Source organism: Aquarana catesbeiana, linkage group LG01 (assembly GCF_042186555.1).
Source record: "Aquarana catesbeiana isolate 2022-GZ linkage group LG01, ASM4218655v1, whole genome shotgun sequence".
Classification (NCBI taxonomy): domain Eukaryota; kingdom Metazoa; phylum Chordata; class Amphibia; order Anura; family Ranidae; genus Aquarana; species Aquarana catesbeiana.
Genome location: NC_133324.1, coordinates 909,703,962 through 909,730,351, shown reverse-complemented (window position 1 = coordinate 909,730,351; position 26,390 = coordinate 909,703,962). Strand labels below are relative to the sequence as shown.

The following is a 26,390-nucleotide window of genomic DNA, read 5'->3' as shown; positions in this document are numbered from 1 at the left end:
CCCAACTCCCTCCTCACAAGCTGTAATTGACAGCAGCAGGAGCCATTGGCTCCTAGAGAAGAGGACAGGACGGAGCTGTGAAAACAATTAGAAGCACAAATGGCCTACAGGTATGGGAAAAGCATAAATGCATATTTTTTAAATTGGATTTGTTTAGTGTTATGGAATGGTGTTCATGGACTCCACAGGGAATTTTTTTATTTTTTTTTTTATAGTGAACTAACCCTTGAGGCTCCACTTATATTAGTGTGTCTCCAAAGTCGCATGATTTCCAGTGCAACTTTATTCCAACTTTACTTTCTCAAGACCGATCTGAACGGGTGCCCTTGCTAACAAAGGGCTGCAACTTGTCATGCGACTTGTCATGTCCAAAGTCACATGACAAGTCACACAAGTGTGAATGGGGCCCTTAGGCTTTTAAACACTTTTTTTTTTTTTTTTTTTAATGCACCTGAAATGTGTTTAGTTGATATAAACTAAAAGATCATTTGGGCTTTTTACAATTCCCTATTTGATCCAAAACATCAATCGGAAGAAAAAAAAATTGCTTTTAGAGATGCTTTAACGCAGGGGTCCCAAACTGGTGGCCATCCAGCTGCTGTGGAACTACAAGTCCCATCATGCCTTTGCCTGAGGGAGTCATGCTTGTAACTGTCAGCCTTGCAAGGCCTCATGGAACTTGTGGTTTTGCAACAGCTGTAGGGCCACCAGTTTGAGACCCCTGCTTTTAAGTGTTTGTAATCCTAAAAAATGATCCTGTTCACTTAAAGCATGTAATACAGCCCAGTGCTTGTGCTGTGTAATTTGGCCCCCTATATCACCTGAAATACCTGGCTGATCCTGCTCTCCCCCCTGTAAACTGACCATGGTTTATCATGGCTGCTGAGCCCTGACACCGTGGTCGGTTTGTGCCTCTGTCACCCGTAGCTCTCCTGTCTGCTCTCCCCTGTCCTCTCCCTCCTCCCCTCCTTACCTGTCAGCTCCGTCCACTCCCCAGCCCTCTTCTCCTGCTGCTATCGTAACACAATGACATTGCTACAATCCCTAATGTCACATTAAATAATGTCCTCAGTTTATGTTTGTTTTTTTTTTTTAATGCCGCTGTCTACCTCATTTCATAGTGCTGATCGTAACTGCCCGCCTCTCTTCTCCTCCTCTCATTTCATAGTGCTGATCGGCGCTCACGTAACTGCCCGCCTCTCTTCTCCTCCTGGCTGACGTCAGTGGAGGTTTCTTAGCCCCACCCACTGTAGCTGTCAGATCGAGAGAGGTGGCTGGTCTTGTGAGCGACGATTGGCGCAATGAAATTAACACACAGCAGCATTTAAAAAACAAAAAAAAACAAAACGCATGCACCGGGGACATTATTTAATATAGCAGAGGGGATTGTAGCAATGTCATTGAGTGGCTTAACAACCACTTTAAGGTGCTGTTGCTTGTCATAAAGCACCCCGATGCACCTACTTAGTGCAAGCAGGGAAATGTGAACTACTGTGGGCTGCACGGCTGAAAATGGTGCATGGTGTTCAAGTCAATGGGCTGCCTTAATACAATACACATTAAGATGCATGTGCAAAAACAGTGGGAAGGGTCCTAATTATTTAAAGGATCTCCATGTCTCCAGTCATGAAAAGGTGGAAGGAATAAAACCATAAAATTCGCATGTGTCGATTCCATCTTGAGTTATAGGTTATTTAAAAAAATAAAAACTTGGCTTCCACCAGGAACTTCCCAGTTTTGCTGTCAATCAACATGACATAAAAAAAAGTGATGGATCGGACTTAATATTTTTCAGGGTGTCATGCACTGGGTTTCTCTTAGGCTTGCCAGTTGCAAGAAAAAATACTTAATTGCAGTAAGTGGTTGTATTTCGGCAAAGACAAATGACCTGTATTTTAATTGGACTGGCATGATTTTTTAATTCCTTTGTGTCAGTTTTTTCTCTGACTCTGGTGTTATATTCACGATACTAAATGTCTTCAGATTTTTGTGTGCAGACCTCACCTTTTCCAGTGTTGCTGTGAGCTGCACAGAGCATGGCTAGCAGGACAGTCCCAGCAATCCTTTTGTTGTGAACATAGAGGGGTTTTTTTTTTTTCTTTTTTGCAGTCACATTTTCAGCGAGCAGAATGGAGAAAATGGTATTTCAGTTCTACTGATCAGGGACACATTAAGCCTTAATCGGGCCCCGGGCAAAGTAGCAGGTTTGGTCCCCCATCCCTTTCATTGACATCAAAGATTACACAATAGGTACAGAGAAGCCGCCCTGCCCCATTTGCACTGTTTTGTACGAGTGTGACCCCATCAAACATCAACTCCTACAAATGCATCATTCCTTGTGAAGTGACGGGCAGTTGCACAGCTCTGACTGATTGCACTACCGTCCCTTGGTTGCCGCAGGAGTTATGAAGGTTGTAGCTGGGCCCCTGACCATCCACCATGCCCTAGGCCAGTGATGGCCAACCTTGGCACCCCAGATGTTTTGGAACTACATTTCCCATGATGCTCAACTACACTGCAGAGTGCATGAGCATCATGGGAAATGTAGTTCCAAAACATCTGGGGTGCCAAGGTTCGCCATCACTGCCCTAGGATCTTGCTTAGGTTGCCCGGTGTATGACCGGGCTCTGCCATCGAGAGAATCACACAGTGACCACACATACTATATATAAGTTTGAAGTCTGGAAGATGTGAATCCAGAAGTATATATGGAGCTGTCTGTTATAATAGACCAGCAGCTGATCACAAGTTCCTTACTTCAGCTCTCCCGACAATGCCCCATTGTTCTTCGTGCCGCGGCTCCCAGTTCTCCAGTACATAGACTGAATACATTTTCTTGCAATTTCAGTGAAAAGACGCGGATGTCTCTTTCTCTCTCATCGCAGTTTTGTGTATTATGCCAGAAGTCTTCTTTCCATACATCAGGGATTAATGTATGGTGTCACCGTTCTTTGTCTTGTAAATAACTTTTTTTATTTTTTTTATTTCAGATGAAACGCCCATTATCGCAGTCATGGTGGCGCTCTCCTCACTGCTCATGATTGTCTTCTTCATCATCGTCCTCTACATGCTGAAGTAAGTCTTCTAAGAAGCACCATTCCCTATAACACTTGGTGGAGGTTCAGCTTGTATGGCTTCAGTCATTAAAGAAATAAAATGGCAGACATCATACTCCTCCTCTACACTTTTGTTACACAGTATGACAAACTGTGAACACCTGATCATCCAAAGCTCTGGCCATTATTAAGGAATTGTCTGTCTGTATTGTCTACCCTGTAGAAGGAAGATGCGTATACTTGCCTGTTCTCGGGGGTGTCATGGTGCGGTCACGTGATGAACCTCCAGTAGTCAACTTCAGGGAAGAGGAGAGAGCTCCGGCAATGGATCGAATGCCTGGATGGTGAGGTCACCCTTAGACTTGGAGACGATCACGTGACCGGACTGGAGCTCCCTGAGAATAGTTAAGTATATGTATCTTCCTTCTACAAGGTAGTCCATATGGGGGTTAGGAGGGTCGTAAAAGTTTTAAGCTTAGTAAAAGCCTGGACTTCTACTTTAACCATACCCTTCGTTGCAAACACCTGAACTCCGAATTTGGAGAGGTGTCCACATTTTTCTGTATAATGTGGGGGTGCCATGGTCAGTTGTCCACAAACCTTGGGCCACAGTGTGTATAAGATTTATGAATATCTGTAATCGACATGGCGCTCATTAGATAGGACAGCCTTCCAACCTGATACACCAGCTTTCACAGAGAGAGAACAAAAAGATGAAGTGTTCCTTTAGTGTTATAACTACTTCATTATAACTTCAAGAGTTTAAATTTGTATTTTTACAGAAACCCATTTATTTCAGGTACTTATCTAGTGCCCTTAACCACTTCAGCCCTGGACGATTTGGCTGGCCAAAGACCAGAGCACTTTTTGCGATTCGGCACTGCGTCACTTTAACTGACAATTGCGCGGTCATGCGCCGTGGCTCCCAAACAAAATTGATGTCCTTTTTTTTATTATTATTATACAGTATTTATATAGTGCCAACAGTTTACCTAGCGCTTTACAACTTGAGGGTAGACCATACAAATACAATACACTTTAATACAGTAGGAATCAGAGGGCCCTGCTCCTTAGAGCTTACAATCTAAGACGGAAGGTCAAGAGATACAAGAGGTAATAACTGTGGGGGATGTGCTGATTGAGAAGATAAATGTACAGTTGTTAGGTGGGGGCCAGATAGGCTTCTCTGAAGAGATGAGTTTTCAGGGATCGTCTGAAAGTGGCTAAAGTAGGAGAAAATCGGACGGATTGGGGTAGAGCATTCCAGAGGATGGGAGAGGCTCTAAAGAAGCCCCACAAATAGAGCTTTCTTTTGGTGGTATTTGATCATCTCTGTGGTTTTTATTTTTTGTGCTACAAACAAAAAAAATAGCAACAATTTTGAAAAAAACGCATTTTTTTTTACTTTTTGCTATAATAAATATCCCCAAAAAATATATGAAAAAATAATTTTTTTCCCTCCATTTAGGCAGATACTTATTCTTCTACATATTTTTGGTTAAAAAAAATTGCAATAAGCGTGTGGTTTGCGCAAAAGTTATAGCGTCTACAAAATAGGGGATAGTTTTATGGCATTTTTATTAGTAATTTTTAATTTTTTTTTTTACTAGTAATGGCGATCAGCGATTTTTATCGTGACTGCGACATTATGGCCGACAGATCGGACACTTTTGGCGCTATTTTGGGACCATTCACATTTATATAGCGATCAGTGCAATTAAAAATGCATTGATTACTGTGTAAATGTGACTGGCAGTGAAGGGGTTAACCACGAGGGGGCAGTGAAGGGGTTAAGTGTGTCCTAGGGATTGATTCTAACTGTGAGGGGGGTGGGCTATGTGTGACACAACACTGATCACGATTACAGGGAGCTGTGATCAGTGTCCTGTCACTAGGCAGAACGGGGAAATGCTTGTTTACATCAGCATTTCCCTGTTCTTCCTCTCCATGAGACGATCGCTTGTATCCCTGCGGACATCGAGTCCACGGGACCCGCTATCACACTCAGGGAGCTTGCGGAGCGCCCACAAACCGCTTCTTAAAGGGCAACGTACAGGTACATTAATATGCCTGTACGTGCCCTTCTGCCGACGTATATCGGCGTGAGCCGGTCGGCAAGCAGTTAATTTACACAGCTCTTTACATATAAATAGTACGTTCTCAACAGTCCCTGCCCTCAAGGAGCTTACAATCTAAGGTCCCTAATTCACATTCATATGTATACTAAGATCAATTAACCTACCAGCATATCTTTGGAGTGTGGGAAAAAACCCGCACAGGGAGAACATAAAAACTCCAGGCAGGTAGTGCCATGGTTGGGATTTGAACCAATGACCCAAAGTCAGATAGTTTATTGTGGTGTTTTTTTTTTAGTTTATTTTTTTGTCATGTCAGACCTTGACTCATAGGCCTGCATAAGTCAGTCATTGTGCAGCACAATTAAAGTATTAGTTCACCTTTATAGAAAAAAGAAATGAAAAATTTAAAGGTGAACCGTGCACACAGTGCAGCCTCCCCACCCAACCAAGGTAGTCCAAGCTGGACCAATGTAACTGTACCTAAACCTAAGCTTTAAATGTAATTTTTAGAAGCATTAGACAATTTGTATACCTGGCAACAATAGTGTCAGTCTGTTATCAGTTTCTGTACTCATAGTTATTAATGCTAATGGCAAGTTAAGGTCAATTATACTCACTGGTGAACACACATACATGTTCATATTTACTGTGAATGTGCCTTAAACAGTAGACTGGACTTAGTTTCAGTGTGATCCCTGTTGTTCTTTTTCTTGACCCCATTGCATGCATTTGCAGACCTCAGATCAGCTACAATCTTGGTTGGGTCTGATCTCAGGTCAGCTACAAGGATCAATTGGGTCTGATAGGAGATCATCAATTCACGCACCTTCATATCCCACATCATCCCCATTTCCTGCACCCTTATGCCGCGTACACACAGGCAGACTTTCCGACCGGACTGCTCCGACAGACTTTCCAGCGGACTTTCAACGGACTTCTGACGGACTTTCTAACGATCGGACTTGGCTACACACGATCACACCAAAGTCCGACGGATTCGTACGTGATGACGTACACCAGACTAAAATAAGGAAGTTGATAGCCAGTAGCCAATAGCTGCCCTAGCGTCGGGTTTTTGTCCGTCGGACTAGCATACAGACGAGCGGATTTCTGGGTCCGGCGGAGTTACGACGTAAAGATTTGAAGCATGTTCCAAATCTAAAGTCCGTCAGATTTGCGACTGCAAAAGTCCACTGAAGGTCCAGTGAAGCCCACACATGATCAGATTGTCCACCGGATTTGGTCCGTCGGCGTCCGTCAGACCAGTCCGGTCAAAGTCCGACTGTGTGTACGCCCCATAAGGTGTCAGATCAGCCCCAATTCATGCAGCTTCAGACCTCAGATCTGCTTTAATACCTTCAACTTCACATCCTAGATCACCTTCAGAAAGGCAGGGGTTTCCATGCATATGGAGATTGTGCCAGCGAGTTATTCGTTTGTTTAAAGAGTGTAAAAGATTTGTTATTCATATGATTGACTTCCCAACCTTCTACTCGACCTCTGTGTGTCACAACTTAGAATCCATCCTTTTAGTTTGAATTTCACGAACAGCGGAGGCCCTCCCGGGTCTGAGTATAGTGTTTACCAAGTCTCTGCACTAATTAGTTTTTTCTTTTCATGCTTGGATTAGTCTGGAATACCAATACTGTATGTGCCGACTATTCCCTCCACTGTTCTAGTAATCTTCATTATACAGAAGTCGCTCCTCAAGGACTTCCAGTCGGCTTATCTTTTCTGTGATGGAGAAAAGACGTTTTAAAGGGAGGATGGGGGACATATACTGTATTAACAGGCATCAGCTCACTAAGAGAACCAGTCTAATGGAAATAGAATAGATGGCAATTCCCACTTGTTTTTAAAGCTGCAGGTTTCATAACTGTCATCATCCTTCTTTCACTATTTGGGGATTTTCACCTTTGCAACAAGTATGCAGCTGGTGAAGCTTTAACTTTAGACTTACATGCTTGTCCTGGTTAGTGACATAGTACATGGTAAAACAAGGATGTGAGATTTGGGAAATATTGACCAAGCTCTTTACCTAGTATGCAGTGACTAATGCCACTGACCGTTCCAGTCGGAGGTGCTGTACTAACCATCCAAAGTTAGTAAAGCGATTTCCCCCCGTTGAGCTGTTGTGTTCTGACAGGGGGACAGCCCCTCCACCAGAACACTTGATCATCACACTCTGCCATTGGCTGAGAGCACTGATCCAGAGTTGGTCGGCTGCTGGTCTTTCAGCATGCTCATCCGACAGAAGCTGGCCAAACGGGCCGAATGTCGTGGCCCATGTGTATGGGGCTTAAGCCTGCTTACTAAATGCAAACCTAGTCTTTGTTGTAAAATTCAAGCTGTGCACCACCCCCTCCTGCTTCCCTATATTGGTACTTTAATGTGATGGGTGGGTTCACTATAAAGTAGGGACACAAGAGTACCAGGGGCCAAGATGAAATGATTCCATCAGTCTGCCAAAGGAAGTATTTCCTCTTGTCCCCCATTGACCAGCCTGTACATTGTAATGTTGTAGCAAGTCACAAAGTGGGAGGCTGCAGCCAGGGTGAAATGTGTAAAACGTTTGTGAAAACAGCCAAAAACTGCACAGGCACCAAGGTTTATAGTGTTGTGTCATCTCTGAGTCAGCATATCAGTCCCGGAAGTAGGTAGTGACCCTGGATGATGACTGAATAAAGATGGCTTGTACTGTGATTTATGGAAAAGTTAACAGAAGTATGACCCAAGTTCTTTGGGCCATTCTTCTCATCTGGGGCACAGGAGTGCATTTAGTTCTGTACTCCTGTGACCTAAATTCAGCTGACAATGGGCTAAAGCTGTCAACTGATGTCATAGAGCTGGGCCAGGTCCTTCAGGGATCCCAACAAAGATCTGACTGGCAGCTAGCTCAGCCTCTCAGTGCCCCTCGGAGCCTGTGCCAGCCATTCCCGCCCCATCCACAGCCTGGCGCTGGAGGGGCAGAGCAGAGAGCCCGTGACTGACAGTTATCACTCTCTGCTCAATGAAGGCCGAGGAATTGGCGATCAGCTGTCATGTAATTACATGTAGTTCTCAGTTTTGGAGCCGGCGGGGGACAGCTGCAGAATCGGACCGATGCTACAGCCACATAGGTGAGTATGTGTGGTTTTTTTTTTTTTTTTTATTCTGACATCCCACACTTCTCCTTTAAAGTATACCTGGAAGTGTTAACATTTTCACATTATTTAACAAGCATGTAATTGACATAAAAAGATAATCTATCTGATGCTAGGTCTACTATAACATGAAAGATGCAAAGTATCTGATCCTAGGTCCACTTTACAAAACGTAGAAAGTAAAAACGGTGATATATTACCTGATATGTGTTGTGACATAAACTAACCCTCAACCTATGTTTATAGGTTTAAGAAGTACAAACAAGCAGGCAGTCACTCCAACTCTTTCCGGTTGTCCAATGGCAGAACAGATGACATGGGTAAGTGTCAGTGCCATCACACTACACACAACGGATTGGTTTGAAGTTACAGTATCTCACAAAAGTGAGTACACCCCTCACATTTTTGTAAATATTTTATTATATCTTTTCATGTGACAACACTGAAGAAATGACACTTTGCTACAATGTAAAGTAGTGAGTGTACAGCTTGTATAACAGTGTAAATTTGCTGTCCCCTCAAAATAACTCAACACACAGCTAATAATGTCTAAACCGCTGGCAACAAAAGTGAGTACACCCCTAAGTGAAAATTTCCAAATTGGAATCAATTAGCCATTTTCCCTCCCCGGTGTGATGTGACTCATTAGTGTTACAAGCTCTCAGGTATGAATGGGAAGCAGGTGTGTTAAATTTGGTGTTATCGCTTTCACTCTCTCATACTGGTCACTGGAAGTTCAGCATGGCACCTCATGGCAATGAACTTTCTGAGGATCTGAAAAAAGAATTGTTTCTCTACATAAAGATGGCCTAGGCCAGTGATGGCGAACCTTGGCACCCCAGATGTTTTGGAAATACATTTCCCATGATGCTCAACTACACTGCAGAGTGCACGAGCATCATGGGAAATGTAGTTCCAAAACATCTGGGGTGCCAAGGTTCGCCATCACTGGCCTAGGTTATAAGAAGATTGCCAAGACCCTGAAACTGAGCTGCAGCACGATGCCCAAGACCATACAGCGGTTTAACAGGACAGGTTCCGCTCAGAAAAGCGCTCGTCATGAACGATGAAAGGAGTTGAGTGCACGTGCTCAGCGTCCTATCCAGAGGATGTCTTTGGGAAATAGACATATGAGTTCTGCCAGCATTGCTGCAGAGTTTGAAGGGGTGGGGGGGTCAGCCTGACAGTGCTCAGACCATACACCGCACACTGCATCAAATTGGTCTGCATGGCTGTCGTCCCAGAAGGAAGCCTCTTCTAAAGATGATGCACAAGAAAGCCTGCAAACAGTTTGCTGAAGACAAGCAGACTAAGGACATGGATTACTGGAACCATGTCCTGTGATCTGATGAGACCAAGATAAACTTATTTGGTTCAGATGGTGTCAGGTGTGTGGCGGCAACCAGGTGAGGAGTACAAAGACAAGTGCGTCTTGCCTACAGTCAAGCATGGTGATGGGAGTGTCATGGTCTGAGGCTGCATGAGTGCTGCCAGCACTGGGGAGCTACAGTTCATTGAACCATGAATGCCAACATGTACTGTGACATACTGAAGTAGAGCATGATCCCCTCCCTTCAGAGACTGGGCCACAGGGCAGTATTCCAACATAACGACCTCAAACACACCTACAAGACGACCACTGCCTCGCTAAAGAAGCTGAGGGTAAAGGTAATGGACTGACTAACCATGTCTCCAGACCTAAACCCATTGAGCATCTGTGGGGCATCCACAAACGGAAGGTGGAGGAGCGCAAGGTCTCTAACATCCACCAGCTCCGTGATGTCATCATGGAGGAGTGGAAGAGGACTCCAGTGGCAATCTGTGAAGCTCTGGTGAACTCCATGCCCAAGAGGGTTAAGGCAGTGCTGGAAAATAATGGTGGCCACACAAAATATTGACACTTTGGGCCCAATTTGGACATTTTCACTTAGGGGTGTACTCACTTTTTTAGCCAGTGGTTTAGACATTAATGGCTGTGTATTGAATTATTTTGAGGGGACAGCAAATTTACACGGTTATACAAGCTGTACACTCACTACTTTACATTGTAGCAAAGTGTCATTTCTTCAGTGTTGTCACATGAAAAGATATAATAAAATATTTACAAAAATGTGAGGGGTGTACTCACTTTTGTGAGATACTGTATGTTAAACATTGTGCACTACATGCTATCAGCACTGATCAGGTTGTTGTACCTGTCCTATTCCTCATCATCTGTGTCCTAGGCATCTTGTCTCCTGTATATAAACTGTCATTTTGTTGGTTTAGATTACTTTAGATTTGTTTTCTTTTGTTTTTGTTTTTTTTTTTTTTAAGTCTGCTTTCACACTAATCCGTTTTCCTTTCGTTTTTGTTTTACCAAAAGCTGAAGAAGGATACATGACCACTAAATCATATAGAGCTCTTCACACCAGTCAGTTGCGGGTCAGTTGCATATGTAAAAGTCCTGCTTGCTGCATTTTTGATGTGGTAAAAAAAAAACTTCAAAAACACATCTCCCTATTGAAATGAATGAAAAATGCATCAAAAACACACCTGTGGTTGCGTTTTTGGAGTTGCATGTCCTTTTCACACAGGTGCAAAACGCATTTTCGTTTTTGCAATGGAGAAGTGTGAAAGCAGCCAAACTTGTGCATTGCATGATGTCCTATTGCACAAACATGCTTTTACAGAGTATAAAGATGTCATCAAAATCTTGTGATTACCTTAACCAAACCAATTCTTACCAACTACTACAGCACAGTTTTCTATATTTATTAAAGGGAAATTATTGTGGTTTTAGGCCAGGTTGTCTTCCTTTATTTTTTGTGTGCAATTTGTTCGAAACCAACAAACAAAACAAAAAAGCACAGCTTCTGTGGTCAGTAGGATGAGGAATAGTGCCCCATCATTGGTATTAGTGAAAGGAATAATGCTCCATTATTGGAATTAGTGGGAGGAATAGCCAATGATAGCACCCCATCATTGGTATTAGTGGGAGGAATAATGCTCCATCATTGGTATTAGTGGGAGGAATAATGCTCCATCATTGGTATTAGTGGGAGGAATAGCACCCCATCATTAGTATCAGTGGCAGGAATAGTGCCCCATCATTAGCATCAGTGGCAGGAATAGTGCCGCATCATTGGTATTAATGGTAGAATAGCACCCCACCATTGGTATTGGTTGAAGGAAAACCTGCCTGTCATTGGTATTAGTGGGAGGAATGGTGCCCCATTGTAGATATCAGTGGGAGTAATAGTGGGTGCCCTTTTGTCGGTGGGAGAAATCATGCCCCACTGTTGGTGTCAGTGATAGGAAGGTTGTCCCAAAGTTCATATCTGTGGGAGGAATAATGTTCCAAGGGCCAGATAAAGGTAAACATAGGGCCACACCTGGCATGCGGGCCGCAGTTTGGAGACCACTGATATAGTCAATGGAAATCTTTCCCAATGGTCATGGCAGGTGAGCAGAGCTGGGAACTTGGGTGCTGTGATCATATTACAAGAGTACCACAGAAATGAAATAGATGAAATGGCCAACTAAACATTTTTCTTTCCGTTTTTTTTTTTTTTTTGTTTTTTTGACAGAGCCTCAAAGTATGCCACTCCTAGCAAGATCTCCCAGCACCAATCGCAAGTACCCGCCGCTGCCTGTCGAGAAGCTGGAAGAAGAGATTAACCGAAGAATGGCAGATGATAACAAACTGTTCCGGGAAGAGTTTAATGTGAGTCTTAAATACGTTTCCATGTAAACTGTACTGGAGTTCAAAAGCAAGCTCACTTGTTCAAGAACTGCCTTCTCTGTATGGACACTTCAGTGAATAAACCCATTCATACTGGATGTCTCCTTTTTTGGTTGTGGAGGACAGAGACTGATCCCCACCAAGCTTCTCTGGAGCCCTGGTGGAAAGATCTTTGGAATACCTCTCACAGTCTTAGCATTAGTTTTTAAACACCACCTTTCATGTTGCACCTATATTAAGGGGTGCTCCATAATACATGGTCATAGTTTCCCATGCCCAGGCCGGCTCCCCCTTTACTGAACCAAGGCGTGCTTCATTTTTCTAAAACTGTGTGGCTGTGCATATCTCTGCCCACAGAGCCGACTAATTCATTGACAGATTTGTGAATTTATAGACTTCAATTCCCATCTGACACCACTGCAGCGGGACTCCTAGAATGGCCATTGATCATCCTCCAGCCCTGTAACTGAAGGTCTGTACCTCTATACAGACCTGTGTCTGGAGAGATAGTCTGTGGTTCCAATGCTTTGCAGACTCCAATGCAAAAAAAAAAAAGTGCTCATTTTATTTAAAGTGGTTCTAAAGGCAGAAGCTTTTTTTTACCTTAAAGTGGTCGTAAAGGCAGAAGGTTTTTATCTTAATGCATTATATGCATTAGGATAAAAAAAACTTCTGTGTGCAGCAGCCTCCCTCAGCCCCCCCTAATACTTACCTGAGCCCATCTCTATCCTATATCTATCGCGATATTGGCTCCCGCTGCTGTCAATTAAAGTCGGCGAGCGAATGAGAGAGGGGGGCGGGGCCTGTCCACAGCTCCATGTCTGAATGGACACACTGAGCTGTGGCTCGGCTCGGGTGCCCCCATAGCAAGCTGCTTGCTGTGGGGGTATTCGTCAGGAGGGAGGGGCCAGGAGCGATGAAGAGGGACCTGAGAAGAGGAGGATCTGGGCTGCTCTGTGAAAAACCACTGCACAGAGCATATAAGTATAACATGTTTAAAAGAAACTTTAGTATCACTTTAATGCATTAAGGTAAAAAAACCTGGGTGCAGCTCCACCTCTTTTACTTAACTGAGCCCCATCTAGATCCAGCGATGTGAATGAGAGCAGCGACTCTCCCGTATGTCTCTCCCCTCCTTGGCTCACACAGCAGTGGGATTCATTGGCTCCTGCTGCTGTCAATCACAGCCAGTGAGCCAATGAGAAGAGCTTGGGGGGGCAGACTCTCTCTGTGTGTGTGTGTGTGTGTGTGTGTGTGTGTGTGTGTGTGTGTGTGTGTGTATATATATATATATATATATATATATATATATATATATATATATATATATATATATATATATACATACATACAATGTCCATTCACCAGAGGGAGCCAGCTTTAGTGCCCCCATAATAAGAGGCTATTTGGGCACCTGACAGGAGGGAGGAGCCAGGATCGCCCGCGGGGGGACCCAAAAAGAAGATGTTCAGGGCTGCTTTGTGCAAAACTATTACACAGAGCAGGTCAGTATAATGTTTGTTAAAAATAAAAAAAAAAAAACCTTTAGAATCACTTGCATTTATTGATGTTTTGCAAAAGGCGGAATATAACTTTAAAGCTTAACTATGGTGTAACTGTATTTAGAATGGTAGCTTGGTGGTCTATAGTTTTAAAGGTATAGAAGGTGATAAAGGCTGGAGGAAAGGCTCTTCATGGTCCTATCATTGGTAAAAAGTAACCTAACCCACCATCTTTAGGTAGGAGAAGAGGGGGGTCTCATGCCCATAACCATGCAAATCTAGATAGGTTCTATATAATTCAAAACGGAATGTTATAGTGGTGATGTTTGAAGCTGAAGTTTAGATATAATTTTTCTTGCATAGTTATATTGTTCCAGTTTGAACTAATGTTAGTATGCCTATCTCAGATCTGGCTGATCCCTGTGGAAGCCTTAAGTCAACATGGTGGTCTTCACTACTACAGTGATGGCAACAGACTTTCTGGTCCAGTGCCAAGTGGCTGCCCTTCTGCATAGTTACCACAAGGGGGCGCACTGCTGCCATTCAGAGACCACATCATTTTTTTTTTTTCAATGAATGCAAGACTTTCTCTGTTTGACAAGAGAAGTGCGGAAGGTGATGTCATGATTTGTATGGTTATGGATACGCCACTCCATTTGCTTCTCCTAACTATGAGGATGCTGGATTAGCTGGATCACTTTATATGCCTTTGAAACCATAGCCCACTTTTTTTTTTTCTATACTACAAGACCCTTTCTGTTTGCGCAAGGTGGAGATTGGGGGGTAGGGCTTATATTGCAGCCATCACTGACAATCACACTAGGTCTTATTTTCGGGGAAACAGGGTAAGTGCCCAAAAACATGCGAAAAAGCATGAATAAGCATGAACGAGCTCAAAGAGGCTTGAAAACACAAACAAAAATAGGAAAAAATGAGCTGCGGGGAGGGTTTGTGAAAAAAAAAAAAAAAAGCTTTATGCGAAAAAGAAGCTCAATAAAAACATGTAAAAGAGCCCAAAAAAGTACAAACTTTCATCAAGTTGAAATAAAAGCTCAAATGCCTAAAAGCAGCTTTTTTTTTTTTTTTTCCGAGCTGTGTGCATGAGCTTTTAGTTTCTGGATCAGAATAGACTAAATTCACTAACGTGACAGCATGTCGATACCTTTAAATGATGATAAAGGATTAGCCTTCTGTTAAAAGCATTTTTTTGTCGGAAGTCTCTACTTGCTTGCGACTGTAGTGTACTAGCGCCACTTAGAGGACGTTTTTAGCGTATGCTCTAACCTGCATGTATTTCTATCTGTAGGCTCTACCAGCCTGCCCTATCCAAGCTACATGTGAAGCTGCCTCAAAGGAAGAGAATAAAGAAAAGAACAGATATGTCAACATACTGCCCTGTAAGTGCTCAGTGCTCATCTACATTATGTATAATCATTTCTGAAAGAAAAACTTGCCTCCTGACAAATAGTTCCTTAAGTACTTTTTATACAAAGTCAGCTTTATTTAAAAAAAAAAAGTTCTTCTTTTCAAGTGTAATAACTAATTGCAACCAGTCAGAATCCAGCTTCTGCTGGTCTGACCCTGGCAAACTGAATGTTGATTAGTTGTTTTAGGGTCGTTGTGCATTAGAATAAGAACTCTCTGTAATAATGCTGATTATGCTCATTTTCTTCTGATATAGAGAAGGCATGTCAATTGGGTACAGTGTATGAATTGTTTTTCTTGACTCGTGAATCCCTAAAGTGTCACCTTGCCCGAGATCCAACAATTCTTGAACTGTGATTTGTTCCTCAGAGCTTAATTAAAGCAGATTTGCTGGTCTGGCATAAACTGTTAGGCTCCATTCACACTAGCGCGTTTTTTGATGCATTTTGCATTTTGCAGAAATGCATGGGAATTTTTTAACATGGGTTCCTATGGAACATGTTCACATCAATGCTTTTTTGTATCTCTGCGTTTTTGGAAAGGGTCGGGGACTTTTTTTCATGCAAAAAGCAGCGTTTTGCATGTAATGGATTTCAATGGACAAGCATCAAAAACGCAAGTGCAGCGTTTTTGCAGCGTTTTTGCCGTTTTTTTTTTTTTTGTAATTTTTTTTTAAGACTGTAAAAAAAATGAAAAAAAAAAAAAAAAAAACGCAAAACGCAAATCGCGGCAAAAACGCTACAAAAACGCTGCTCAAAAACGTGCCAAGCATGAAAAAAAAACCTCCAAAAACGCTCAAAAGCAACATGCATAGGTGTGAATCGAGCCTTAGAGATTCTGCAGATCTTTTGCGGCTTAATTTTCGCATTTAATAGTTAACAAAACTTGGTGAACTAGTAAGAACATATGATTCCAGCACACTATGGATTAGTAACTAGAGGTGCACCAAATGGAATTTTTGGTGCTGAAACAGAAAATTACAGTTTTTATACAATATTTATATTTTTATATATATTTGTATTATATTCGACTTTTTAATTATTATCATCAATTTAAATGAATATGGATTTATTGTCGGCCATAAGTGGCACCTTTAGTGCAAGAAAAGCTTAAGAAAAATGCATTTCCTTAAATTTTATGCATGTCTTCACACTGGTTCGTTGGGTTTCCATTGTGGTGTTAAAAATCCAGCTTGGTGCATTTTTGGTCAGTTAAAAAAAAAAAAAAACGCACAAAATCGCACCTCCCAGTTCAAATGCATTGAAAACGCAGCAAGAACGCATCATTAACGCATCTGTGTTACTTTTTTTAATGCGTTTTTTGAGTCACATGGCCTATGAAAAACACAACAAGCACAGTAAATCGTGGTAAATTTGCTGTGAATTTGCGGTAAAATTGCTGTGAATTTGCGGTAAAATTGCTGTGAATTTGCGGTAAAATTGCTGTGAATTTGCGGTGAAATTGCTGTGAATTTGCGGTGAAATTGCTGTGAATTTGCGGTAAAATTGCGGTGAATTTGCGGTAAAATTGCGGTGTGTTTTCAGTGCCATTATCAACGCCTTTTTCTCTTATCGGCTGGATGCCGATAACACCATTTTCGGCCGGAATTATGGTGCATCTCTTTTCGTAACCAATGGTCCAAATATGATTACATGTAATGTCAGTGCGACGTTTTGATGCCACCCAGGACCTCGTTCCCAGACATGTTTAACTTGGCTGATGAAGAGGTCCTCCTGCGTAGACCTGAAACATTGCACTGACATGGTTAAGTGATGTGATCTTTTCAATAAACATTTGGACTCTTGATTACGGATCCATGGTGTTTTGTCGACATATGTTCTTATGTTTGATACCGGCTGACTTGCTGGAAGTTGCTACAGTCCCCGCCCCTTACATGCCTTGTCTAAGAATGTGCTTTATATGAATCTATTGTATGCTATATGGACGCCATGTCCAATCAGCAAGTGATAAAGCGGTGGGGATTCTCGATCTTTTTTGGTTGATACAATATTGTGCTCTCATTGTGTCAGATCCCTGGTAAGGAATATAGCACTTTCCTTCTTCAAAATGTGGTGTAGTCCATGTTATGGGAAAACAATGAAATTCTGTTCTTGCTCTCTGCCTGTACCAAACAAATCAGTAATGTCCACTGGTTCCCTCATTTGCTGTGTGGAGGTCAGTTGGTAAAGGACAGAGGTCCAAAGGGCCCCATTACTTGCCTACTTCAAGTTTGAATTCCCTGGATTGCAGGTATTGGGATACCTGTACATTTCCCCAATCTGGGTCAGCTCCATTATGGCAGATCATTTTGCTTATTGCTAATTCCATCTTTTTGTGTCTCACACACACTTTCTATAGCCATACAATGTCATTTTAGATCATAACTGCAAAATTCTAACTGCTTCTGACTTTTCTACATTTGCAGATGACCATTCCAGAGTTCACCTGTCCTCCATAGAGGGAGTGCCTGACTCGGACTACATTAATGCCTCTTTTATCAATGTGAGTGTTTTTCCATCATCATTTAAAGTGACATAAAACTGCTATGCTACAGTTTTCCCGTGCATGGCACAAAATTGGAGAAATGTCTGCGCTGACATCCTTCCAAAAGTGCCAGATACCTGGCTTGTTCTGATTTTTATGGACACCGACCTGAAACAAGTATGCATTCAGCGAATTAGGAACTCCTGCTCTGCATTCTTATTCCTGGCTCTCTGCATACTTGTCCTTGGCTCTTGTCACAGAAAGTGTTGATCCCAGGCAATTAGCATTTTTAAAAGTAGCCTGCTGTGTAGACTTCCATGTCTCCATAGTGAATAAGTGTATCATGTTATGTTTTGCTTTCTTTATTTAGGAATTTGGGTTTGCAGATGGATAGAATAAATCTGGTACTCCTCTCTCTTATAGTAGAACTCCATCCAGACAGCAAAATCCAAAGCTGATTTACATGTATGTGATTGACTGTCTTTGTGTCTGTTCAGCCAGTCTTGTGCCCTAGGATTGCCGTGGGGCTGATGAAGGATGAAGCCAAATGCAGTGGCAAGGTTTTATTTCCAATGCTTTGTTGCTGATGACTTTTATTGGCCCTTGTCATGATAATATCAGAAGCTAAGCCAGTCTTTGTTGTAAGTCTAGGACCTCGCATATGTACATCGAGGGAAAAAAGTATTTGGTCCCCTGCTGATTTTGTACGTTTGCCCACTGACAAAGAAATGATCAGTCTATAATTTTAATTGTAGGTTTATTTTAACAGTAAGAGACAGAATAACAACAAAATCCAGAAAAACGAATTTAAAAAAAGTTATACGTTGATTTGCATTTTAATGAGTGAAATAAGTATTTGACCTCTTTGGAAAACATGACTTAGAACTTGGTGGTAAAACCCTTGTTGGCAATCAGAGGTCAGACGTTTCTTGTAGTTGGCCACCAAGTTTACACACATCTCAGGAGGGATTTTGTCCCACTCCTCTTTGCAGATCCTCTCCAAGTCATTAAGGTTTCTAGGCTGACGTTTGGTAACTTGAACCTTCAGCTCCATCTACTTATTTTCTATAGACTGGCTAGGCCACTCCAGGACCTTAATGTACTTCTTGAACCACTCCGTTATTGTCTTGCCCACGTGTTTTGGGTAATTGTCATGCTGGAATACCTATCCAGGACTCCTTTTCAATGCCCTGGCTGAGGGAAGTAGGTTCTCACCCAAGACTTGACCGTACATGGCCCTGTCCATCATCCCTTTGATGTGGTGAAGTTACCCTGTCCCCTTAGCAGAAAGACACCCCCAAAGCCTAATGTTTCCATCTCCATGTTTGATGGTGAGGATGATGTTCTTGGGGTCAAAGGCAGCATTCCTCCTCCTCCAAACACAGCGAGTTGAGTGAGTTGATGCAAACGTCAGACGGGCCTGTACATGTGCTTTCTTGAGCAGGGGGACCTTGCAGGTACTGCAGGATTTCAGTCCTTCACGGCGTTGTGTGTTACCAATTGTTTTCTTGGTGACTATGGTCCCAGCCTTGAGATCATTGACAGTATCCTTCAGTGTAGTTCTGGGCTGATTCCTCACCCTTCTCATGATCATTGAAACTCCACGAGGTGAGACCTTGCATGGAGCCCCAGACCGAGGGAAATTGACAGTTATTTTGCGCTTCTTCCATTTGTCAATAATCGCACCAACTGTTGTCACCCTCTCACCAAGCTGCTTGGAGATGGTCTTGTAGCCCATTTCAGCCTTGTGTAGGTCTACAATCTTGTCCCTGACATCCTTGGACAGCTCTTTGGTCTTGGCCATGGTGGAGAGATTGGACTCTGATTGCTTCTGTGGACAGATGTCTTTTATACAGGTAACAAGCTGAGATTAGGAGCACTCCCTTTTAAGGGAGTGCTCCTAATCTCAGCTTGTTGCCTGTATAGAAGACACCTGGGAGCCAGAAATCTTGCTGATTTCACTCATTAAAATGCAAATCAATTTATCTTTTTTGAATTGTGTTTTTCTGTCATTTGTTATTCTGTCTCTCGCTGTTAAAATAAACCTACCATTGCAATTATAGGCTGATCATTTCTTTGTCAGTGGGGAAACATGCAAAATCAGCAGGGGATCAAATACGGTTTTCCCCCACTGTACGGCCAAGGTGATCACTTGCCTCAGATGCGCACACTTCAAGCCTATAAATAGAGTTTTCTTAGACTCAGATATTGTCAGAGACTTAAGTGTGTTCTGTAACTCTGGGCTGTGGTGATAGACCAGTCTATAGTAAGTGAATGAGACAGCGCTGCATTTAAACAAAATAACAACAAACTATCACAAAAAAAGTAAAAGTGCTCAAGAAAAAGTCCATCAGTGACATTTAGGTGATAAATCATCTACTAGCATGCAGGGAGATGTGGAGTTTTTTCCTTGCTTCAAAACATCTTCCACAGCAATAGTGCCCCCGCCACCACGTGCGATGCTCGCTCACCTCCTTATAAGACCCTGCAAGGGGTCAAACACGCCTTGCACACAGTGCAACTCTCCCTTCAGGGATACTCCAAGTTGATCCTTGACAATTTCTGTTAGGCTCTCAGGGAACACATAATAATCTACAACAGATGATGTTTCCTTCCACTATGCTGCTTCAAACTTGACTCCACATTGGCTGCCGGTAGTTCCACAGTACCATAGAGGAAAACAAAAGTGCCTCCAATAGTGCAGTATCGGGGGGGGGGGGGGGATTAAAAACAGAACCTCACCACCCCTGCTAATATTCAGCTCACATTTGTTTAAAAAAATAAAAGCATTGATACAGAATCCATAGGACAAATCTCAGTTGTTGCGAAAGGTTCCACCGCCAGGCTCCACCTCTACTAGTTACGCCACCTACCTCGTGGCTTCATCTGGCAGAATTAGCCAAGTGGCTATGGCGGGGGATATTTATAGATAAAAATACATCATAAAACTACTGATTACCATATGAATCGCTGGCACCGGCGTTCCCGAAGAACTGCGCAGTCGCGGTTATTTGTATCAATGGGACATAACTTGTCTACATGGCGTGCTAAGATGACAGACTTCCGGCATAACCACAAGTCGGCCCGTCTGTGAATACTGCTTCCGGCTTAAGCATTGGTAAACAGGGACTTCAAGAAAATGGCCGAAAACTGGGGACATAACACTATGCATAGGTAGAACCAAGGTGGAAAAGATATCTCCCCAGATATCTAACATATCTACAAATTAAAAACTACATATTAACTACATTATTAAATATCAATTAAATTACTATGTTATTGTTAGTGGCCTTTTATTTGAGCATAAAATCGTAATTTAATATTCTTTCATTATTCATTTATGCTCTTACTTTGTTTTTGTAAAATGTAATTTAATTGATATTTAAAATGTAGTTTTTAATTTGTAGATATGTTAGATATCTGGCGAGATATCTTTTCCACCTTGGTTCTACCTCTGCATAGTGTTATTATCTTCCTTGTTTTCGACCATTTTCTTGAAGTCCCTGTTTACCAATGCTTAGACCGGAAGCGGTATTCACAGACGCGCTGACTTCCGGTTATGCCAGAAGTCTGTCATCATAGTGCGCCATTTATACAAGGTATGTCCCATTGTTACGAAAAACCACGACTGCGCATGCGCAGTTCTTCAGGAACACCGGAGCCGGTGATTCATATGGTAATCAGTAGTTTTATGGTGTATTTTTATCTATAAATGTACCCCCCCTCCATAGCTGCGTGGCTCATTCCTCTAGATGAAGCCACGAGGTAGGTGGCGTAACTAGTAGAGGTGGAGCCTGGCGGTGATACCTTTCGCAACAAGTGAGATCTGTCCTATGGATTCTGTATCAATGCTTTTAATTTTTTAAATGTGAGTTGAATATTAGCAGGGGTGGTGAGGTTGTTTTTCATCCCCCTGATACTGCACTATTGGAGGCACTTTTGTTTTCCTCTATGGTACTGTGGAACTACCGGCAGCCAATGTGGAGTCAAGTTTGAAGCAGCATAATGGAAGGAAACATTATCTGTTCCCTGAAAGCCTAACAGAAATTATCAATGATCAATTTGGAGCATCCCTGAAGGGAGAGTTGCACTGTGTGTAAGGCGTGTTTGACCCCTTGCAGGGTCTTATAAGGAGGTGAGCGAGCATCGCACGTGGTGGCGGGAGCACGATTGGTCTGGAAGTTGTTTTGAAGCAAGGAAAAAACTCCACATCTCCCTGCATGCTAGTAGATGATTTATCACCTATATGTCACTGATGGACTTTTTCTTGAGCACTTTTACTTATTTTGTAATAGTTTGTTGTTATTTTGTTTAAATGCAGCGCTGTCTCATTCACTTGCTATATATATTATTCTATATATATTATTTTTTGCGGGAACACATAGGTGACAGCAGCAGCAATTCTGTGAGTTTATCTTATTTGAATAGCAGAGCGCAACTACCTTCATATATAATTTGATAGACCAGTCTAAGTATTCCCATGTAGGCGCATGTTGTGTTGAATTATTTCCTGTGTCATTGCCATTTTCCAAGCTAATTTTTTACTAATGCGCAACACCAAATTTACTCCTGAGGTTCCCAAGCTTGCAAGCAACATTTAAAGGGGTTCTCTAGCTACCTAAGTCCTGACAGTCATTGAAGACAGTAATCTGTCATTACTTTCATTGCTAGCAATGTATGTGTCCTATAAACGCATGTTTGTGTGAATAAAGCCTTAGGGTTGGCACAGAGGTGCCTGTGTGACCATCATATGTCATCTGGGTCACTCACACAGTTCATTTGGTTGAGATTTCAGTGTTGCTTGCATTTAAAGCGTAAGTGTTCACTCTGATCTATATTTCGTTTTAGGGTTATCAAGAGAAGAACAAGTTTATAGCGGCACAAGGTAAAATATCTGTTGTGTTGATGTTTCTCAGCACTGTTAATTTGGTGCAATGGCTTCTGGTAACAATAGCTGAATTAGTAAACCAGCAGAGCCCTGAGTAACCGTTGGATCATGGGTTAGAGGTTACTTAGGGCTTTTATTCGCTCATAGAGGCCAAAGAGAATTTATAAAGCTCAAATGTTTAGCAGTGCCCATCCCATGAGATTGTGACATCCAGGGTCCTTTGTCCCACCCCCCTCTCCCCACTTTTCAGGTGCTCCAGGTATGCCTCATTGATGACAAGCCAGGGAGCTACAAGAAAAGTGGTTGTCTACTCACAAAGTATGGGAGGAGGGCCTCAAATGTGGCCCATAATGGCTCCAGAAGTCCACACATCATAATCAGTACATGACAGAATACTGTCAGAGACTTCAGACCTAATAGAGGTGATGACTGGAGATTGCATATATGGTCTGAAGACGCTACAGGGAATAGAGTGTGACCTAAAGGAGTTGTAAAGGCAGAAGGTTTTTTATCTTAATACAGTCAATACATTAAGATAAAAAGCCTTCTCTGTGCAGCAGCCCCCCTGACACTTACCTGAGGTCCCTCTCTATCCACTGATGTCCACGAATGTCTCAGCCGTCAGAGATTCTCCTTCCTGATTGGCTGAGAGACAGCAGTGGGGTCATTGGCTCCGCTGCTGTCAATCAAAGTCAGCTAGCCAATCAGGAGAGAGAGGGGGTGGGCCGGGGCGGCGCTCTGTGAATGGACACAGGGAGCTGTGGCTCAGCTGGGGTGCCCCCATAGCAAGCTGCTTGTTGTGGGGGCACTGAACAGGAGGAGGGACCAGGATCATAGAAGAGGGACCTGAGAAGATGAGGATTGGGGCTGCTCTGTGCAAATCCACTACAACAGAGCGGCTAAGTATGAGATGCTTGTTATTTTTATAGGAAAAGAAAAACGAGACTTTACAATCACAAGCTGGCTATAAATCTTGTGGTTTTTTTTGATCAGCCAACGGACTGATTAAAAAAAAAAAAAGGAATGGATTTCCCATTGACACATTCGAGGTGGATAGAGGAATCCACCCCATTGTGCTATTTTATTCTGACTGCGTGACTCCTCCACTGTCAAATTACACTGATTAACACTGTAGCTGATTGGCTGCAGCAGTGATTAAAGGAAAATTTTCCAATATTCCCGTTCAAAATAAGCCGATCAATTATATTGACTTCTCTTGAGCAAAAACGGCCATAGATGGATCGAAACTCGTCTGGTCCTTGATGAACTGGACAATTTTCGAATCTCGTATGTGAGACTGGTAAATGTCATTATTCTTCCACTACTGACTATTGGGGTCTGCAAAGGGCTGCACAGCAAGTAGCAGAGAGCAGCATGTGGCCCTCAGGCCTTAGGTTAGGCTACAGAGCACTAGAACTTTCCAGATCCTGCCCCCGGGAGTATAATAGAAGAGCTGCTATAAAGGGCCAGTTGGCTGGAGATACTTTATTGAGCTTCTTCAGCCCCCCGCTTACCTTTTGTTGTGTCCGGTTATTATGCGGCTGTGCCACTTCTGAGTTTGTGAGATGACAGCTGAATTAAACTTCATTGGCTAAATAAATTAAAGCTTGAATCATAGCTGTGTTTGTAATGTAGAAGTCAGTTTATGGTTGTTCTTTTAAGGTTATAATGGCAGTTTTCAGCCATATGAAATGCTTTGGTGTGATATATATATATATATATATATATATATATATATATATATATATATATATTTTTTTTTTACTTCTATTGTGCTCTATATAGTTTCACAGTGGGGGAATGAAATAAAGCCACATGTGTGCAGCTATATGGACAAAGTAAACTTTAAAATTAAAAAACCTTTTAAAGTCTAATTTAGTGCACAGGCATCAGACAGCTGGAGTGTGCTGGAAATGCATGCTGAGCCTATGGAAGGCTGTGAGCAGGCAGATAAGTGTTATTGTAGAAGAGACATAACATTTCTCTTCTGCAGTAAAGAGCTGCCTGCTTGCAGTTTTTCGCTAGTTAAAGTGGTTGTAAGCCTCAGACATGAAATGCGAGCATATCCCTTTATAGTATGAACTTGTCTCATTTAAGAGAACTAAGAATACTTTGTCTGCTGTGCATCTGCATGAGTTATTTCTGACATTTTCCTGACACCAAGAGAAAAAAGGTGAGGCTGGGGATCTCTAGCACACAGCCTGTGATTGACAGCCTCGGCTCTGTTCCTGTGTGCTTTGTGAAAGGGGGGGGGGTATCCTCTCCTCATTGAGCTCTACAATGTGTAATTTCAGCTCTCCACCTCTTTTTTCTTGAAAGCTCAGACAAGCTTTATGTTTTGTGGACTTTAAACAGATGTAGAAAAGAGAGCATTGCAGATAAACAGGTGCAACTTATGTTGGAGGATTTGTTTAATCTCTGCGTATCTCCTGAGGACAGTCGCTTCACTGGGTATATTTGAGGGTTTACAACCACTTTAAAATTGTCTCCTTTTTGAGACCTGAATGTTACCTGATTCCAATCCAGGTTTTAGCATTAATGCAATAGTTGTCAGTGTAGAATTCCTTACATCAGGGGTTTTCAAACTACGGCCCTCCAGTTGGTCAGGAACTACAATTCCCATCATGCCTAGTCTTGTCTGTGAATGTCAGAGTTTTACAATGCCTCATGGGATGTGTAGTTCCACAACAGGTGGAGGGCCGTAGTTTGAAGATTCCTGCCTGACATGCAAGCGATACTATAAGATTTCTTTGTTCTCATTTCAAGGGCCCAAAGAGGAAACTGTGAATGATTTTTGGAGGATGATCTGGGAACAAAATACAGCGACTATCGTCATGGTCACCAACCTGAAAGAAAGGAAAGAGGTAAGTAGGATGTCTGAGGAAATATGCAAGTATTAGGGAGCCCGGGTACACCGGTACGTGTTGCAGTAATACCGGGTCAAGAAGTGATGTGAAGGAACAAGATGACCCAGACAGCAATAAATTCCTGAGATATTCTCCCCCCTCCACCCTTGTTGTTGCTAATGCAATTAAATGGTTTAATTTTTGTTAATGTATCTAAAATCAGATCTTTTATTTTTGAGTAGTAAAACTTTTCTTCATTTGATGTTTTGGGTCACAGCAAGAAGTGTGAGGATATCTCCCCAAAATAGGGTAAATCTTCTCTTGGGTAATGGTCACCAAAACAAGTGTTTGCATTGGAAGACGTCCCTCTATTTTTGTTGCAATAACCACTCCCCACAGACAACAATAAAATATTTGTGTTTCAGGTTCATTCCACTATTAGCAGCATTTTGCACCCATGTTTAGGGTTTAACTTTCTGCTAAGCAAACCCCCCAGCCCCGTGCTTTGCTGGCTTTTTTTCCCCTACAGAAATGTGTGCAGTTTTCATTTTTTAGGGCCAGTTCACACCATAGAAACGCAGTCCAGATGCGCTCCAGATGCTTTTTTGCATGCACGTTTTTGATGTGTTACAGTGCGTTTTTGATGATTTTTTGATGCAGTCCAGTGCATCCCCCCCCCCCTTTTTTCCCCTTAACCTTAAATAAGAACATGGGTGTTCCAGTGTGTTTTTGGTGAATTTAGGTGCGTTCCCGTGAGTTTTTGATGCTTTTTACAGCGTTCCAGTACAGTCCAGTGCAGGAAAAATGCAGCTTGTTCTACTTTTTTTTCTGGAACTGGAATGCACTGGAACTGCAAGCACTGGTGTGAATTATGCCATTGAAAACCATATAACCTACTTTCTATGTGTTTTTGATGCAGAAAAAAAAAACACACTGGACTTCATGTGATGTGAACTGGCCAAGTATAATTCTTTAGTATAATTCAATAGTCTTTTTTTTCTGAAAGTGGAACTATAGGAAAAACTTTTTTTTTTTTTATTTTGGATGGAGTAAGGGAGGGTTATAACCCCTTTCAAATTTTTTTTCGCCATCTGTGACCCATTTTGGAGATTTCCCTTCACTTCCTGTCCCATAGCCAAACGGAAGTTGAGAGGAAATCCCTGCCCGATAAGGGAATTCCTTGGGTCATCAGAACTAGTGTCTCCATTGGAAGATTTTCAGCTCTATTACTTTTCTGGGGACAA

General features: G+C 42.3%; 1 protein-coding gene across 2 annotated transcripts in view; it reads left to right on the top strand.

Moving 5' to 3' along the window:
• The window catches only part of PTPRA (protein tyrosine phosphatase receptor type A), a 261,197-nt gene that overhangs the window by 209,377 nt on the left and 25,430 nt on the right, over nt 1–26,390 (top strand). For both annotated transcript variants that reach the window (XM_073610999.1, XM_073610998.1), the window contains exons 7-13: nt 2,991–3,075; nt 8,524–8,597; nt 11,847–11,983; nt 14,810–14,900; nt 17,354–17,430; nt 22,261–22,297; nt 25,067–25,164. In XM_073610999.1, the coding sequence (XP_073467100.1) occupies nt 2,991–3,075; nt 8,524–8,597; nt 11,847–11,983; nt 14,810–14,900; nt 17,354–17,430; nt 22,261–22,297; nt 25,067–25,164 (599 nt within the window). The remainder of the gene's footprint in view (nt 1–2,990; nt 3,076–8,523; nt 8,598–11,846; nt 11,984–14,809; nt 14,901–17,353; nt 17,431–22,260; nt 22,298–25,066; nt 25,165–26,390) is intronic.